We start from the raw sequence: 18,162 nt of genomic DNA on the forward strand, positions 1-18,162 counted from the left end.
AGTACTTCTTCATTGGTTGTAAAGCGCTTTGGGACCTCCTGTGGTCATGAAAGGGCTATAGAAATGTTAGTCTTTCTCAGGACATTCCAATTTCAGATTGAACCACTAGGGCAGTGGGGGCACTGGATTAATAATCTTGAGGTCCTCACTTGCCTAAAGTACACAATTCCTTTGAAGAGCGGCTACTGGCTATTTATGCGGGCAAATACTGCAGGGATTTTGCACACAGCAAGATCCCACAAACAGCAATGGGTAGGAGTGAGCAGTTAACACGTTCTTCCTGGTGATGATTGAGGGAGGAATCTTGACCTGGCTCGCTGCTCTTCCCCGAGTCCTGCCTTGGGATCTATAATGTTTACCTGCACCATCAACCAGGCGGGACCTTGACTGAACTTCTGATCTGACAGACGGCCCGTTAGAAAATACAGCAATCTCTCAGAAGCGTGCCACTGTGACAAAAATTAAGCTATTTTAATGTTCCATGGCCTGTCCACTCCCTATTTCTGTAACTTCCTCCAGCCCTACAACCCTCCGAGAACTCTACATTCATCCAACTCTGGCCTCTTCTGCATCCCCCGCTCCCTTCGCCCCACCGTTGGTGGCCGTGCCTTCAGCCGTCTTGGCCCTAAGCTTTGGAATTCCCCCCCTCAACCTCTCCACCTCTCTCTCCTCCTTTAAGACTATGCTTAAACCCTCAACCTCTCCACCTCTTTGACCAAGCATTTGGTCACCTGTCCTAATATCTCTTTATGCAGCTTAGTGTCAATTTTTGTCTGATAATTGCTCCTGTGAGGTGTCTTGGGACATTTTACTATGTTAAAGGCACTATATAAATGCATGTTGTTGTGTTGTTTGTTTGTTTGTTTGTTTGTTTGTTTGTTGTTGTTGTTGTTGTTTACACCTTCATTCCGAGGTTACTGCCAAAGTTACAGTGGGAGATCGAGTGAACCCTACGGAAATCCCAGGCGAAGTTGAACCAAAGACTATCCTCGAACAATGTTACAGGTTTCATCACCTACAGGCTGGAGAGAGGAATAATTCAAAGTTATACAATACTGTGCGATTGGTCCAGTTTGCATATGGCTGACAACTTTTTTTAAAAAATCTGAGCGTTCAGATATCCAAAATCCAGTAAATCCTGATAATTCATTTCTGGGATTATAAAAAGAACTGTTCTGTTAACGTCAAGGAATTGGTTTGAAAATCTCACAGACAGAACCAATCCTTAGCTTTTTGGCAACCAAAGGTATTAAGGGATATGGGCCGAAGGTGGGTATATGGAGTTAGATCACAGATCAGCCATGATCTTATCAAATGGCGGAGCAGGCACGAGGGGCCTACTCCTGTTCCTATGTTTCTATGAATGTGCTGGAAAGAGAAAATTCAGTTTGAATTTCCAAGGAGAAGAACTTGCATTTATATAGCGCCATTCACATCCACAGGACGTCCCGAAAGCTCTTCACAGCAAATGAAGTACTTTTGAAGTGTAGTCACTGTTCATGTCACTGCCATTGAATAAATGTTGGCCAGGACACAGTGGAGAACCCTCCTGCTCTTCTTCGAATACTGCAATGGGATCTTTTACATTCACCTGTGAGGGCAGACTTGGTTTAACAACTCATCCGAAATATGGCACCTCCAACAGTGCAGCACCCCCTCAGTACTGCGCTGGGAGTGTCAGCCTAGGTTATGTGCTCAAGTCTCTGGAGGGGGACTTGAACCCACAATCTTCCGACTCAGAGGAGAGAGTGCTTCACACTGAGCCACGGCTGACACCTTCTATCATGGCAATCAATTTGTATCAATTAGTCTATAACAGACCTAGGTATGAGGCGAGGAAAACCCCTAATGGTGGAGAGCTTTGGGAACCATGGGCCCAAAGTCACCAGGTCCTCCCAAGCGATGCTACATCTTCTGAATGGAGAGTTTCTGCCAGGAAGAAACACCGGTGAGCATCAGATTCTGAATTTGCAATATTGAGAAAACAGCCCACCTGCCTCCCTTCCTCCTGCGATGATCCTGTCCTCCTGCATGGTAAGTTTATTCGCTGTTGCCTGAAATTGGGCTTCCCCTCTCACCATTTTAAAACCATAGAGAAAAAGTGGAAACCAGTGTTAAAGTAAAGATCTACATAGGCGCATCACGTCTGCATTCAACTCAAAACCCAGTGTGCTGAAAGTCTGTATTTCATACACCAAGTGCTAATGCATTCCAGGTGAGTCTCAAGGTGGGCCAAACGGAGTTGAGTCCATCTCCATACATCAAGTTTTCAGCTTGGCTATTAGTTGGAGCTTTGGTACCGTGGTTACGTATAACAAAGGTCACACCACATAACAGAAAGCAGGAAGCATGGTTTGTAATACACAAAGAAACACAATCCAAACTCTTCTGTGTGTTGATATAATGATTCTTTAATTGGTTTAGCTGCACATAGATACAGCTGAACTATAAGAATGCTACTTTTTACTTTCTTGCGAGCTAATTTACTGGCGATAATGTTTTCTTGTTTAATTCTTTTCCGTGTCAGTTTTTGCCCATTCCCCCATCCCCTGAAGGCATTGAAAGAAAGAAAGAACTTGCATTTATATAGCGCCTTTCACAACCTCAGGACATTCCAAAGTGCTTTTACAGCCAATGAAGTACTTTTGAAGTGCACTAACTGTTGTAATGTAGGAAACACGGCAGCCAATTTGCGCACAGCAAGGTCCCACAAACAGCAATATGATAATGACCAGATCATCTGTTTTAGTGATGTTGGTTGAGGGATAAATATTGACCAGGACACCGGGGAGAACTCCCCTACTCTTCTTTGAATAGTGCAGTGGGAGCTTTTATGTTCACTTGAGGAGGCAGAAAGGACCTCGGTTTAATATCTCATCTGAAAGACGGCACCTCCAACAGTGCAGCATTCCCTCAGTACTGCTAGACTGGATTTTGTGCTCAAGTCTCTGGACTGTGGCTTGACCCCACAGCCTTCTAACTCAGAGGCGAGAGAGCTACCCACTGAGCCACGCCTGACACCATTGACTCCTTGTTGGTGCAGGATTTCACAGTTCACATTCCAGTACCTCAGTCAATTGGCCACTCTTCATGTGTGAGATTTGCACAGTCCTTCAAGGGTGAAGAGGAACGACATCGCAGGCAAGCCCAATCCTAACCTCACCTGTTGTCCGCACACAGAAGCACTGAGAGCAGGGGTCTGTGATAAGCAATCAAGATTGGGAACCCTGGATGATTTCTCCCTCCCTAACTCGGTGGGCACCGAGGCTTTATGTGAACACCCTGCCTCTGCTGAGATCATTCTAGTTTGTCAGGCTCACTGCACTGAGCAGTCAAGAGAATTTATAAACCACTGTTTAAAAAAAGTCAGTTCTGGATTGATACACTTCTATTCTGGACACCCTGTTTCGGTACTAATCACTCCCAGGATGGTTTAACAGGGCAAAATGTAGAGTCAAGGTCACACTGCTTCAAAAGTATGCCTTAGGCCAACCTCAGAAAAGCACCAGTTTTGTAACATCTTTACGGCCCACTTAAGTGAAACTGCCAATGGTGTTGGATTGTGCACAGTTTTGTGCGGTAGATCCACTGGGTTGAGATGGCCACAAACTCATTTCATATCGTCAGCCAGTAAAGAAAGGAGGCTCCTGTTCAGTCAATATGGACTGGGTTCAAACCCAGATGCCACTGTTCTAATTGACTGGACTACTCAGTTTTCCTAACATGGCTTCTCCTTGTGTTTCTTGGACAGACCTTACAGCCCTTTCAGGTATAAGGGGCCCATTGTGTGCGATAATCTTCAGCGCACTTTTACGGATGCCTGAATTGTTTTGTGTGCTGTTTGCGGGCTCTTGCGGTGCGCAAAATGGCTGCCGGGTTTGCCTACATAACAACAGTGACTGCATTTCAAAAGTATTTCATTGGCTGTGAAGAAGTTGGGGGCGTACCTGAGACATGATAAGGTGTGTTAAACAAAAAAAACCAAAAAAAAAAGCGGCAGATGCTGGAAATCTGTAACGGAAACAGAAAATGCTGGAAACACTCAACGGGTCAGTCAGCATCTGTGGAGAGAACAGGTGAGTTAACGCTTCTGGAGGATGGTGGGGTGAAATTGGTCTTCGCCAGTAGTGCTAAATGGGCTGATAGCGAATTGTCAGTTTGCTTTGTACCTCGTCCGATTTACTTTGCCATGGCAGTCAGGATAGAGGGGATAGAGGGGAAGCCTTGACCAGGTTGTTCCTTCCCCCCTTGCCAAGCAAGCAAACAGATACATTTGCAGAACAAAAGCTTTTAAAATTCTTGGGCCCTTTGCCTGGCCTAGACTCCCATCAGTGGGGCCCACTCCACCTTTGTGGTAGTTGGTATGCCTCCACTCACTCAGTGTACTGGTCGCCATGCTAACGCCAGGTACCAACTGAGGAGCAAGAGTGTGAACTCCTGGCAACTCCGGGAGTCTCCACCCGTCATTTGCCTTTTAAGGGATGGACGGATATCCCGCAAGCTTCAGAGACCTGGCAGACCCCCCCACCCCACAACGATGGGATTTCAATGCCTTAGTTTCTACCTTTGCGCCTCTGTGCAAGACACTGAAGTTGTATGACAAACTTAAGGAGGTTTTAATACCTTTTCTTCTGTCACTGGGAACTCACTTCTGACGAGCAATATTTATTTCATAAGTGATTTTTTTTAACAATGAACAGAGCAGGGTGGCCTCTACACATGGTGCTTAAAACTGCTGCTTGTTTATCATGGCTTGTTTGTACTCAGAAAGCAGTGCTTCCTCGTTTGGCAGGCAGCAGGAGGACTATGGTGGACCTCTGGGTGCAGACGGCTCGTTAATGCCTCGGGAGAATAGGCAGAACTCTCCTGCTCTTCCTCGATTAGTGCCATGGGATCTTTTAGGTCCACCTGAGAGAAGGCCTTGGTTTAACGTCTCATCTGAAAGTCAGCACTTCCGACAGTGCAGCACTCCCTCAGTACTGCACTGGGAGTGTCAGTCTAGATTTTGTGCTCAAGTTTCTGGAGTGGGACTTGAACCCACAACCTTCTGATGCTGAGGTAAGAGTGTTATCACTGAGACACGGCTGATACCTCAAACTGCCTCAATGCCATCTCTGTAATTACCATGACCAGCATACACAGCTCACAGAAAGAATGACTTGCATTTATATAGCGCCTATCATGACCTCAGGACGTCCCTAAGTGCGTTAAAGCCAGTGAAGCACTTTTGAAGTGTAGTCACTGTTGTAATGTAGGAAACGCTGCAGCCAATTTGCACACAGTGAGATCCCACAAACAGCAATGTGATAATGACCAGATAATCTGCTTTAGTGATATTGGTGGAGGGATAAATATTGGCCAGGACATATGCAAAGTAACAGATGCCTTATTGGAAAAAAAGCAGACTGTCCAGCCAAAAACTGGATGGGTGGCAACCCTAAGATGTGAGGATCAGAACAGCTCATTCTATTTTTGTCACAGTGCTGCATTGGACTTTTGATTCTTAACACCAATAAACAGTGCAGCCATTCTGTAGTAATAAAAAACATATCACTCTTAATTATAACAGTAATTTCCGTGGAAGGCAAGAACATAATAACATAAGAACTAGGAGCAGGAGTAGGCCATAAGGCCTCTCACGCCTGCTCCGCCATTCAATAAGATCATGGTTGATCTTCGACCTCAACTCCACTTTCCCGCCCTTTCCCCGTATCCCTTGATTCCCTCAGTGTCCAAACATCTATTGATCTCAATCTTGAATATACTCAATGACTGAGCATCTACAGCCCTCTGGGGAAGAGAATTCCAAAGATTCATAATCCTCTGAATGAAGAAATTTTTCCTCATCTCGGTCCTAAATGGCCGACCTCTTATCTTGAGACTATGACCCTTAGTTCTAGATTCTCCAGCCAGGGGAAACAGCCTCTCACCATCTACCCTGTCAAGCCCTCTAAGAATTTTATACTTTTCAATGAGATCACCTCTCATTCGTCTAAATTCCAGAGAATATAAGCCATTTTACTCAATCTGTCCTCATAGGACAGCCCTCTCATCTCAGGAATCAATCCAGTGAACCTTTGTTGCACCCCTTCTAAGGCAGGTATATACTTCCTTAGGTAAGGAGACCAAAACTGTACACAGTATTCCAGGTGTGGTCTCACCAGAGCCCTATATAAATGTAGCAAGACCTCCTTCCTCTTATACTCCAACCCCCTTACAATAAAGGCTAACACACCGCTTGCCTTCCTAATTGCTTGCTGTACTTGCATGTTAACTTCCTGTGATTTATGTACAAGGACACCCAAATCCTTCTGAATACCAACATTTCTTAGTCTCTTACCTTTCAAAAAAATATTCTGCTTTTCTATTCTTCCGCCCAAAGTGGATAATTTCACATTCCCCGCCTTATACTCCATCTGCCACCTTCTCGCCCACTCACTTAGCCTGTCTACATCCCTTTGTGTCCTCTTCACAGCTTACTTTCCCACCTAGCTTTGTATTGTCAGCAAACTTGGATACATTATATTTGGTCCCCTCATCTAAGTCATTGATATAGATTGTAAACAACTGAGGCCCAATCACTGACTCTTGCGGCACCCCACTAGTTACAGCCTGCCAACCCGAAAATGACCCGTTTATTCCTACTCTCTGTTTTTTGTCTGTTAACCAATCCTCAATCCATGCTAATATATCACCCCCAAGCTGATTTCTTAGTGTGAAGGCTTTTACTCACTCTATAATCGATCACAAGCCCAATTGTCCTGAATGGGAATGGTATAACACACAAGAATCCACAAAAGCGCCCTTCAGTTTGATTAGGTATTTAGACTGAGAGGAATTTAGACTGAGACTTTTTTCCCTGGAGAGTAGGAGGTTTAGGGGTGATCTTATAGAAGTCTATAAAATAATGAGGGGCATAGATAAAGTAGATAGTCAAAATCTTTTCCCAAAGGTAGGGGAGTCTATGACGAGGGGGCATAGATTTAAGGTGAGAGGGGAGAGATACAAAAGGGTCCAGAGGGGCAATTTTTTCACTCAAAGGGTGGTGAGTGTCTGGAACGAGCTGCCAGAGGCAGTAGTAGAGGCGGGTACAATTTTGTCTTTTAAAAAGCATTTGGACAGTTACATGGGTAAGATGGGTATAGAGGGATATGGGCCAAGTGCAGGCAATTGGGACTAGCTGCTAGACTGGGCCTGCGGCAGGTAGTGAGCGAACCAACAGGAGGGAAAAACCTACTTGACCTCGTCCTCACCAATCTACCTGTCGCAAATGCATCTGTCCATGACAGGATTGGTAGGAGTGACCACCGCACAGTCCTCGTGGAGATGAAATCCCGTCTTCGCACTGAGGACACCATCCAACGTGTTGTGTGGCACTACCACCGTGCTAAATGGGATAGATTCAGAACAGATCTAGCAGCTCGTAACTGGGCATCCATGAGGCGCTGTGGGCCATCAGCAGCAGCAGAATTGTATTCCAGCACAATCTGTAACCTCATGGCCCGGCATATTCCTCACTCTACCATTACCAACAAGCCAGGGGATCAACCCTGGTTCAATGACGAGTGTAGAAGAGCATGCCAGGAGCAGCACCAGGCGTACCTAAAAATGAGGTGCCAACCTGGTGAAGTTACAACTCAGGACTACACGCATGCTAAACAGCGGAAGCAACATGCTATAGACAGAGCTAAGCGATTCCACAACCAACGGATCAGATCAAAGCTCTGCAGTCCTGCCACATCCAGTCGTGAATGGTGGTGGACAATTAAACAACTAACGGGAGGAGGAGGCTCTGCAAGCATCCCCATCCTCAATGATGGCGGAGTCCAGCACGTGAGTGCAAAAGACAAGGCTGAAGCGTTTGCAACCATCTTCAGCCAGAAGTGCCGAGTGGATAATCCATCTCAGCCTCCTCCCGATATCCCCACCATCACGGAAGCCAGTCTTCGGCCAATTCGATTCACTCCTCGTGATATCAAGAAACGGCTGAGTGCACTGGATACAGCAAAGGCTATGGGCCCTGACAACATCCCAGCTGTAGTGCTGAAGACTTGTGCTCCAGAACTAGCTGCGCCTCTAGCCAAGCTGTTCCAGTACAGCTACAACACTGGCATCCACCCGACAATGTGGAAAATTGCCCAGGTATGTCCTGTCCACAAAAAGCAGGACAAATCCAATCCGGCCAATTACCGCCCCATCAGTCTACTCTCAATCATCAGCAAAGTGATGGAAGGTGTCGTTGACAGTGCTATCAAGCGGCACTTACTCACCAATAACCTGCTCACCGATGCTCAGTTTGGGTTCCGCCAGGACCTCTCGGCTCCAGACCTCATTACAGCCTTGGTCCAAACATGGACAAAAGAGCTGAATTCCAGAGGTGAGGTGAGAGTGACTGCCCTTGACATCAAGGCAGCATTTGACCGAGTGTGGCACCAAGGAGCCCTAGTAAAATTGAAGTCCATGGGAATCAGGGGGAAAACTCTCCAGTGGCTGGAGTCATACCTAGCACAAAGGAAGATGGTAGTGGTTGTTGGAGGCCAATCATCTCATCCCCAGGGCATTGCTGCAGGAGTTCCTCAGGGCAGTGTCCTAGGCCCAACCATCTTCAGCTGCTTCATCAATGACCTTCCCTCCATCATAAGGTCAGAAATGGGGATGTTCGCTGATGACTGCACAGTGTTCAGTTCCATTCGCAACCCCTCAGATAATGAAGCAGTCCGAGCCTGCATGCAGCAAGACCTGGACAACATCCAGGCTTGGGCTGATAAGTGGCAAGTAACATTCGCGCCAGATAAGTGCCAGGCAATGACCATCTCCAACAAGAGAGAGTCTAACCACCTCCCCTTGACATTCAACGGCATTACCATCGCCGAATCCCCCACCATCAACATCCTGGGGGTCACCATTGACCAGAAACTGAACTGGACCAGCCATATAAATACCGTGGCTACGAGAGCAGGTCAGAGGCTGGGTATTCTGCGGCGAGTGACTCACCTCCTGACTCCCCAAAGCCTTTCCACCATCTACAAGGCACAAGTCAGGAGTGTGATGGAATACTCTCCACTTGCCTCGATGAGTGCAGCTCCAACAACACTCAAGAAGCTCGACACCATCCAAGATAAAGCAGCCCGCTTGATTGGCACCCCATCCACCACCCTAAACATCCACTCCCTTCACCATCGGCGCACTGTGGCTGCAGTGTGCACCATCCACAGGATGCACTGCAGCAACTCGCCAAGGCTTCTTCGACAGCACCTCCCAAACCCGCGACCTCTACCACCTAGAAGGACAAGGGCAGCAGGCGCATGGGAACAACACCACCTGCACGTTCCACTCCAAGTCACGCACCATCCCGACTTGGAAATATATCGCCGTTCCTTCATTGTCGCTGGGTCAAAATCCTGGAACTCCCCTCCTAACAGCACTGTGGGAGAACCGTCACCACACGGACTGCAGCGGTTCAAGAAGGCGGCTCACCACCATCTTCTCGAGGGCAATTAGGGATGGGCAATAAATGCCGGCCTTGCCAGCGACGCCCACATCCCGTGAACGAATAAAAAAATAAATAAATAAACTGGGCGACAAGGACATGTTGGGCCGAAGGGCCTGTTTCCATGTCGTAAACTTCTATGATTCTATGAGGTAGCAAAAGCTGTGCATGATTCATGCAAGCAAGGCTCATCCATTTTTACAAAAAGTCAAGCTGATACATTCCATGTCAGGCACTTGAGATATAAGTCATGTTTTCCTCATGGTGGGGTGTGCTAATTAATATTGTTAATATTTATTAGTTGGAAAAATATCACCATGTCAACAGCAGCAACAACACCTTGCATTTATATAGCGCCTTTAATGCAGTAAAATATCCCAAGGCGCTTCACAGGAGTTTAATCGGTCAAAAATTGACACCGAGCCACATAAGCAGATATTAAGACAGGTGACCAAAAGCTTAGTCAAAGAGGTAGGTTTTAAGGAGCGTCTTACAGGTGGAGAGAGAGAGGCGGAGAGGTTTAGGGAGGGAATTCCAGAGTCAAAATACGTATGTCAGTAGTTTCTAACTCTTTGTTTTAAAATATTGCAATAAAATTGGATTCATTTCTCAGTGTTCTCATTAAAAAGAAAGAAGGCTCGACAGGTCGATACTGAACAATCTGTTTTATAGCTATTATTACCAAAATATAAGTGCATTTTAAATAGATTGTGTCAAGCTTTGGATTGAATGATCATTTGTTGGCCAACTGTTCCGTGCCTTTGTTACCACGGTTATTTATTTCAAAGATTATATCACATAACATAAGTATATTTTTCCGAACAGTAAGGATGGAGTCAGAGGCACAGCTTGCATTGTCCTGCGTATTGGCAAAACAAACTCTCTTAGGAACAGCTCAAAGTGCTCCATGTACAATAATTGTTTGCTAACAACGCATAGTTGGAAGTGCTTCTATTTACATTCTCATACTGCTGGTGATAAGATTTTTTTCATTTATTCTTGGGATGTGGGCAACACGGACGAGGCAGCAGGAGGAGCAGCAGCAGCAGCAGCAACAACAACAACAACAATAACAACAACCAACCAACAAACAAACAACAACTCACATTTATATAGTGCCTTTAACATAGTAAAACGTCCCAAGGCGCTTCACAGGAGCGATTATCAAACAAAATTTGACACCGAGCCACTTAAAGAGATATTAGGACAGGTGACCAAAAGCTTGATCAAAGAGGTAGGTTTTAAGGAGCGTCTTAAAGGAGGAGAGAGAGAGGTAGAGAGGTGGAGAGGTTCAGGGAGGGAATTCCAGAGCTTAGGGCCGAGGCAGCTGAAGGCATGGCCGCCAATGGTGAAGCTATGGAAATCGGGGATGCGCAAGAGGCCATAATTGGATGAACGCAGAGATGTCGGAGGGTTGCAAGGCTGGAGGAGGTTACAGGGATAGGGAGGAGGCGAGGCCATTGAGGGATTCGAAAACGAGGATGAAAATTTTAAAATCGAGGCGTTGCCAGACTGGGAGCCAATGTAGGTCAGTGAGCGAGGCAGTATTTCTTGTCTACGTCCAGTTTCCCTGAGGGCATTAACAGCCAACCATGTGGTGTGGGACTGGAGTGACATGTTAGGTCAGACCAGGTAGATAGTGGCAAGCCCCCATTATTGAACTAGTTGGGTTTTTACGGCAAACTGCCAGCTTTCATGGTCATTTTTCCTGGTTCCAGACCACAATTTACCAGATTCCTTGAATTCAGTTTCACAACTTGCTATGGTGGGATTTGAACTATGAACCTCTAGGTTGCTAGATCAGTAACTGTAATCACCAGGCTACCATACCCTTCCTTGGGTTAGGGGCGGGGCGAGGGAGGGTCATCAAGGTGAAGGATATTGTTGCTGAGTAATGGAAGTTTCCCACTTCTGGCATTCAAGGCAGTCAGCAAGCAATATATATATATCAGAGCCAGCTCCTCTGGTTTGCCCCGTTATTGTGTCTTAACCCTAATCTTAACAGTAGAATACCCTGACTGCACCAGTGGGAATGTGGCTACTTCTTATAACGGCGTCCCCACAGCCCTGCCTGAGTGAGATTGTCAAGTTAGGGCTTGAGATGGCACTGCTGGCACAAGTGAGGTTTTGGTGCTGCATTTGACGGTGAGAACTGTCCCAGGTGCACTGACTGCCCCAGACCTCATTACAGCCTTGGTCCAAACATGGACAAAAGAGGTGAATTCCAGAGGTGAGGTGAGAGTGACTGCCCTTGACATCAAGGCAGCATCTGACCGAGTGTGGCACCAAGGAGCCCTAGTAAAATTGAAGTCAGTGGGAATCAGGGGGAAAACTTTCCAGTGGCTGGAGTTATACCTAGCACAAAGGAAGATGGTAGTGGTTGCTGGAGGCCAATCATCTCAGCCCCAGGACATTGCTTCAGGAGTTCCTCAGGGCAGTGTCCTAGGCCCAACCATCTTCAGCTGCTTCATCAATGACCTTCCCTCCATCATAAGGTCAGAAATGGGGATGTTCGCTGATGATTGCACAGTGTTCAGTTCCATTCGCAACCCCTCAGATAATGAAGCAGTCCGTGCCCGCATGCAGCAAGACCTGGACAACATCCAGGCTTAGCTGATAAGTGGCAAGTAACATTTGCGCCAGACAAGTGCCAGTCAATGACCATCTCCAACAAGAGAGAGTTTAATCACCTTCTCTTGACATTCAATGGCATTACCATCACCGAATCCCCCACCATCAACATCCTGGGGGTCACCATTGACCAGAAACTTAACTGGACCAGCCTCATAAATACTGTGGCAACAAGAGCAGGTCAGAGGCTGGGTATTCTGCGGCGAGTGACTCACCTCCTGACTCCCCAAAGCTTTTCCACCATCTACAAGGCACAAGTCAGGAGTGTGATGGAATACTCTCCACTTGCCTGGATGAGTGCAGCTCCAACAACACTCAAGAAGCTTGACACCATGCAGCACAAAGCAACCCGCTTGATTGGCACCCCATCCACCACACTAAACATTCACTCCCTTCACCACCGGCGCACAGTGGCTGCAGTGTGTACCATCCACAGGATGCACTGCAGCAACTCGCCAAGGCTTCTTCAACAGCACCTCCCAAATCCGTGACCTCTACCACCTAGAAGGACAAGGGCAGCAGGCACATGGGAACAACACCACCTGCACGTTCCCCTCCAAGTCACACACCATCCCGACTTGGAAATATATCGCCGTTCCTTCATCTTCGCTGGGACAAAATCCTGGAACTCCCTACCTAACAGCACTGTGGGAGAACCTTCAGCACACGGACTGCAGCGGTTCAAGAAGGCGGCTCACCACCACCTTCTCAAGAGCAATTAGGGATGGGCAATAAATGCCGGCCTCGCCAATGACGCCCACATCCCATGAACGAATAAACAAAAACACCTGCGTCCAGCCCATTAGAACAATTATGATTGTTGCCTGTGCGTATTTGTCCTTGTACAAAATGGCCGAAGTGCCCCCACCCCTAACCCTGGATTTTGAACTGCCGGCCACCCTTCTCTCAGGTGCGAAATGTGCAGCCGACATTTGGCAAGCGCCCCCCGTGCTGTCATCGAAATAGTTGGATAGAACGCAGTACCATTTAGCTCACATTTGTCAGTCTTTCTTTTAAGCCCATGATATAGTAGTTTTCACTTTGCTGCTGCTCTTTCAGAAGTGTGGCACTTAACCTACCTCCTGGTGCCACCTTCTCTTTATTTCCCACCTGGCGCTATTCTCTGTAAGATGCCTTCAAGAGGGAGCTGGACCGATTCCTGACTGGGGCGGACATCCCGTCAAATAGAAGGTAAGTGTCTTTATAGATACCACTTGGTCCACGTGACCTCCCGGACTGGTTTTGATCACCTGAGGTGGGAGGGTCGGGGGGCGGGGGTTGCTGGAGAGGAATTTTCAAGAGTATTTTTCTTCTTATTGTCCCTGGGTTTTTTTCTCTTTTTTTTTTGCCTGTTCCAGGAGATTACACGGCTGTGGAGGGGGTGGGGGGAGGGAAGAATTGTTTTGTCATGATGCTCCGGCCATCGTGGTGTGGGGCAGGCTTGATGGACCAGCAGGTCTTTTCCTGCCCGTCAATTTTGTACGTTGAGATGCCAGTTGCCGGGACTGTTCACGGCAGAGCAGCATGGATACACGAGGATTCAGGACAGGGTCGGTGTTGTGACATCTGGGCGTCCGGAAGTTCTGCCGGCGGAGCAGGACACCCGCAAACGTTGGCTCCTTCTTGTATCTAGTGCCACCACTCTGCAAACATTTCTGTGTCGCACTCAAAAAAAGAACAGAGAGATATCCGGTTACCATAGAATCATGCCCACCCGTGCCTGTGCTGGCTCTTTGAAAGAGCTATCCAATTAGTCCCACTCCCCTTCCCCTTCACCAAAGCCTTGCAAATTGTTCCTTTTCAAGTATTTATCCAATTCCCTTTTGAAAGTTATTATTGAATCTGCTTCCACCGCCCTTTCAGGCAGTGCACTTCAGATTATAACAACTCGCTGCATAAAAAAATGTCTCCTCATCTCCCCTTTGGTTGTTTTGCCAATTATCTTAAACCTGTGTCGTCTGATTAACGACCCTCCTGCCAATGAAAATAGTTTCTCCTTATTTACTCGAACAAAACCCTTCATAATTTTGAACACCTATGTACTACATGCAAAATGGGGCTGAGATTGCTCTGATCACTATATCTAATGACACAGCAAAGCTGTTGTAAGAGAAAATGTTTACGATTTCTTTATGGAAATCTTGCTGGATATGTTTACAACCGCACAGCACTAACCAGAGCAACTCTACGTTTTTTTATGCGTTCATGGCATGTGGGCGTTGCTGCCAAGGCCGGCATTTATTGCCCATCCCTAATTGCCCTCGAGAAGGTGGTGGTGAGCCGCCTTCTTGAACCGCTGCAGTCCGTGTGGTGAAGGTTCTCCCACTGTGCTGTTAGGTAGGGAGTTCCAGGATTTTGACCCAGCGATGATGAAGGGGGAGCGGCGATATATTTCCAAGTCGGGATGGTGCATGACTTGGAGGGGAACGTGCAGGTGGTGCTGTTCCCATGTGCCTGCTGCCCTTGTCCTTCTAGGTGGTAGAGGTCGCGGGTTTGGGAGGTGCTGTTGAAGAAGCATTTGCGAGTTGCTGCAGAGTCTCCTGTGGATGGTACACACTGCAGCCACTGTGTGCCGGTGGTGGAGGGAGTGAATGTTTAGGGTGGTGGATGGGGTGCCAATCAAGCGGGCTGTTTTGTTCTGGATGGTGTCAAGTTTCTTGAGTGTTGTTGGAGCTGCACTCATCCAGGCAAGTGGAGAGTATTCCATCACACTCCTGACTTGTGCCTTGTAGATGGTGGAAAGGCTTTGGGGAGTCAGGAGGTGAGTCACTCACCACAGAATACCCAGACTCAGACCTGCTCTTGTAGCCACAGTATTTATGTGGCTGGTCCAGTTAAGTTTCTGGTCAGTGGTGACCCCCTGGATGTTGATGGTAGGGGATTCGGTGATGGTAATGCCGTTGAATGTCAAGGGGAGGTGGTTAGATTTTCTCCTGTTGGAGATGGTCATTGCCTGGCACGTGTCTGGCACGAATGTTACTTGCCACTTATCAACCCAAGCCTGGATGTTGTCCAGGTCTTGCTGCATGCGGCCACGGACTGCTTCATTATCTGAGGGGTTGCGAATGGAACTGAACACTGTGCAATCATCAGCGAACATCCCCATTTCTGACCTTATGATGGAGGAAAGGTAATTGATGAAGCAGCTGAAGATGGTTGGGCTGAGGACACTGCCCCAAGGAACTCCTACTGCAATGTCCTGGGGCTGAGATGATTGGCCTCCAACAACCACTACCATCTTCCTTTGTGCTAGGTATGACTCCAGCCACTGGAAAGTTTTCCCCCTGATTCCCATTGACTTCAATTTCACTAGGGTGCCACACTTGGTCAAATGCTGCCTTGATGTCAAGGGCAGTTACTCTAACCTCACTTCTGGAATTCAGCTCTTTTGTCCATGTTTGGACCAAGGCTGTAATGAGGTCTGGAGCCGAGTGGTCCTGGCGGGGCCCAACCTGAGCATCGGTGAGCAGGTTATTGGTGAGTAAGAGCCGCTTGATAGCACTGTTGACGACACCTTCCATCACTTTGCTGATGATTGAGAGTAGACTGATGGGGTGGTAATTGGCCGGATTGGATTTGTCCTGCTTTTTGTGGACAGGATATACCGGGGCAATTTTCCACATTGTCGGTAGATGCCAGAGTTGTCGCTGTACTGGAACAGTTTGGCTAGAGGCGCAGCTAATTCTGGAGCACTTAACGTACTGTACGTTATTGCAGCTGTTTATTCAGTGTGGGTATCATAATTTAGTTCAGAAGAGAACCTTTAGAATACAGCTGCACCATTCACTGTACAGCTCAGAGCTGTGGGAGGGACATCATCTTCTGCCTTCTGGAATTCCTTCCCAAAATCCATCCTCCTTCGGAACCATCCTCCGCACTTTCAAAAGCCTCTTGCAAACTTTCTCTTCCACCCTGCTTTTATCTCCCCTCAACGTTTCTGCTCTCCCTTGGTTCTCCTGCTTGACACCATTTTGTTTTGTCGACCATGTAAATTTCTCTGAGTCCCCACTCTGTAAATTGTAGCTGTTTTTGCTATAATGGAGAGAATGTGTTGATATTGGACACCAATCCTGACATTTAAAAAAGAAAGACTTGCCGAGTGGATGATCCATCTCAGCCTCGTCCCGATATCCCCACCATCACGGAAGCCAGTCTTCGGCCAATTCGATTCACTCCACGTGTTATCAAGAAACGGCTGAGTGCACTGGATACAGCAAAGGCTATGGGCCCCGACAACATCCCAGCTGTAGTGCTAAAGACTTGTGCTCCAGAACTAGCTGCGCCTCTAGCCAAGCTGTTCCAGTACAGCTACAACACTGGCATCCACCCGACAATGTGGAAAATTGCCCAGGTATGTCCTGTCCACAAAAAGCAGGACAAATCCAATCCGGCCAATTACCGCCCCATCAGTCTACTCTCAATCATCAGCAAAGTGATGGAAGGTGTCGTTGACAGTGCTATCAAGCGGCACTTACTCACCAATAACCTGCTCACCGATGCTCAGTTTGAGTTCCACCAGGACCACTCGGCTCCAGACCTCATTACAGCCTTGGTCCAAACATGGACAAAAGAGCTGAATTCCAGAGGTGAGGTGAGAGTGACTGCCCTTGACATCAAGGCAGCATTTGACCGAGTGTGGCACCAAGGAGCCCTAGTAAAATTGAAGTCAATGGGAATCAGGGGGAAAACTCTCCAGTGGCTGGAGTCATACCTAGCACAAAGGAAGATGGTAGTGGTTGTTGGAGGCCAATCATCTCAGCCCCAGGGCATTGCTGCAGGAGTTCCTCAGGGCAGTGTCCTAGGCCCAACCATCTTCAGCTGCTTCATCAATGACCTTCCCTCCATCATAAGGTCAGAAATGGGGATGTTCGCTGATGACTGCACAGTGTTCAGTTCCATTCGCAACTCCTCAGATAATGAAGCAGTCCGAGCCTGCATGCAGCAAGACCTGGACAACATCCAGGCTTGGGCTCATAAGTGGCAAGTAACATTTGCGCCAGATAAGTGCCAGGCAATGACCATCTCCAACAAGAGAGAGTCTAACCACCTCCCCTTGACATTCAACGGCATTACCATCGCCGAATCCCCCACCATCAACATCCTGGGGGTCACCATTGACCAGAAACTTAACTGGACCAGCCATATAAATACCGTGGCTACGAGAGCAGGTCAGAGGCTGGGCATTCTGCGGCGAGTGACTCACCTCCTGACTCCCCAAAGCCTTTCCACCATCTACAAGGCACAAGTCAGGAGTGTGATGGAATACTCTCCACTTGCCTGGATGAGTGCAGCTCCAACAACACTCAAGAAGCTCGACACCATCCAAGATAAAGCAGCCCGCTTGATTGGCACCCCATCCACCACCCTAAATATTCACATGGGAACAACACCACCTGCACCACCTGCACGTTCCCCTCCAAGTCACACACCATCCCGACTTGGAAATATATCGCCGTTCCTTCATTGTCGCTGGGTCAAAATCCTGGAACTCCCTTCCTAACAGCACTGTGGGAGAACCGTCACCACACGGACTGCAGCGGTTCAAGAAGGCGGCTCACCACCACCTTTTCGAGGGCAATTTGGGATGGGCAATAAATGCCGGCCTTGCCAGCGACGCCCACATCCCGTGAACGAATAAAAAAAAAAAATTATAGTGCCTCAGGACATCCCAAAGTGCTTTAAAGCCAATGAAGTACTTTTGAAGTGTAATCACTGATGCAATGTAGGAAACGCGATAGTCAATTTGTGCACAGCAATGCGATAGTGACCAGTTCATCTGACCTACCCGTCACAAATCCATGCTGACTCTCCTTGATCAAATGATACCTGTCCAAATGCTCAGTCACTCTTTCTCTGATGATAGATTCCAGTATTGTCTTCACAATTAATGTTAAAGTGACAGATCTGTAGTTACCTGGGTTCTCTCTCCCTCCCTTCTTAAATAATGAAGTGACATTTGAAATTTTCTAATCCAAAGACACAATTCCTGAATCTAGAGAGTTTTGGAAAATTAAAGACTAACTTATCTGCAATTTCCTCAC

General features: G+C 47.5%; 1 protein-coding gene across 2 annotated transcripts in view; it reads right to left on the reverse strand.

The window, feature by feature from the left end:
• slc15a2 (solute carrier family 15 member 2) overlaps nt 1-18,162 on the reverse strand; it is a 131,481-nt gene that overhangs the window by 93,608 nt on the left and 19,711 nt on the right. Inside the window, exons 3-4 of one of the 2 annotated variants that reach the window (XM_067987084.1) lie at nt 13,201-13,776; nt 1,994-2,073 (exon numbers count right to left, since the gene is read on the reverse strand). In XM_067987084.1, coding sequence (XP_067843185.1) covers nt 1,994-2,033 — 40 coding nt within the window. In that variant the 5' untranslated portion in view covers nt 2,034-2,073; nt 13,201-13,776. Of the gene's footprint in view, nt 1-1,993; nt 2,074-13,200; nt 13,797-18,162 lie in introns of those variants that run through there. The other variant, XM_067987085.1, reaches the window with a different exon arrangement.

The sequence above is a fragment of the Heptranchias perlo genome, chromosome 7 (genome assembly GCF_035084215.1).
Source record: "Heptranchias perlo isolate sHepPer1 chromosome 7, sHepPer1.hap1, whole genome shotgun sequence".
NCBI classification, from domain to species: domain Eukaryota; kingdom Metazoa; phylum Chordata; class Chondrichthyes; order Hexanchiformes; family Hexanchidae; genus Heptranchias; species Heptranchias perlo.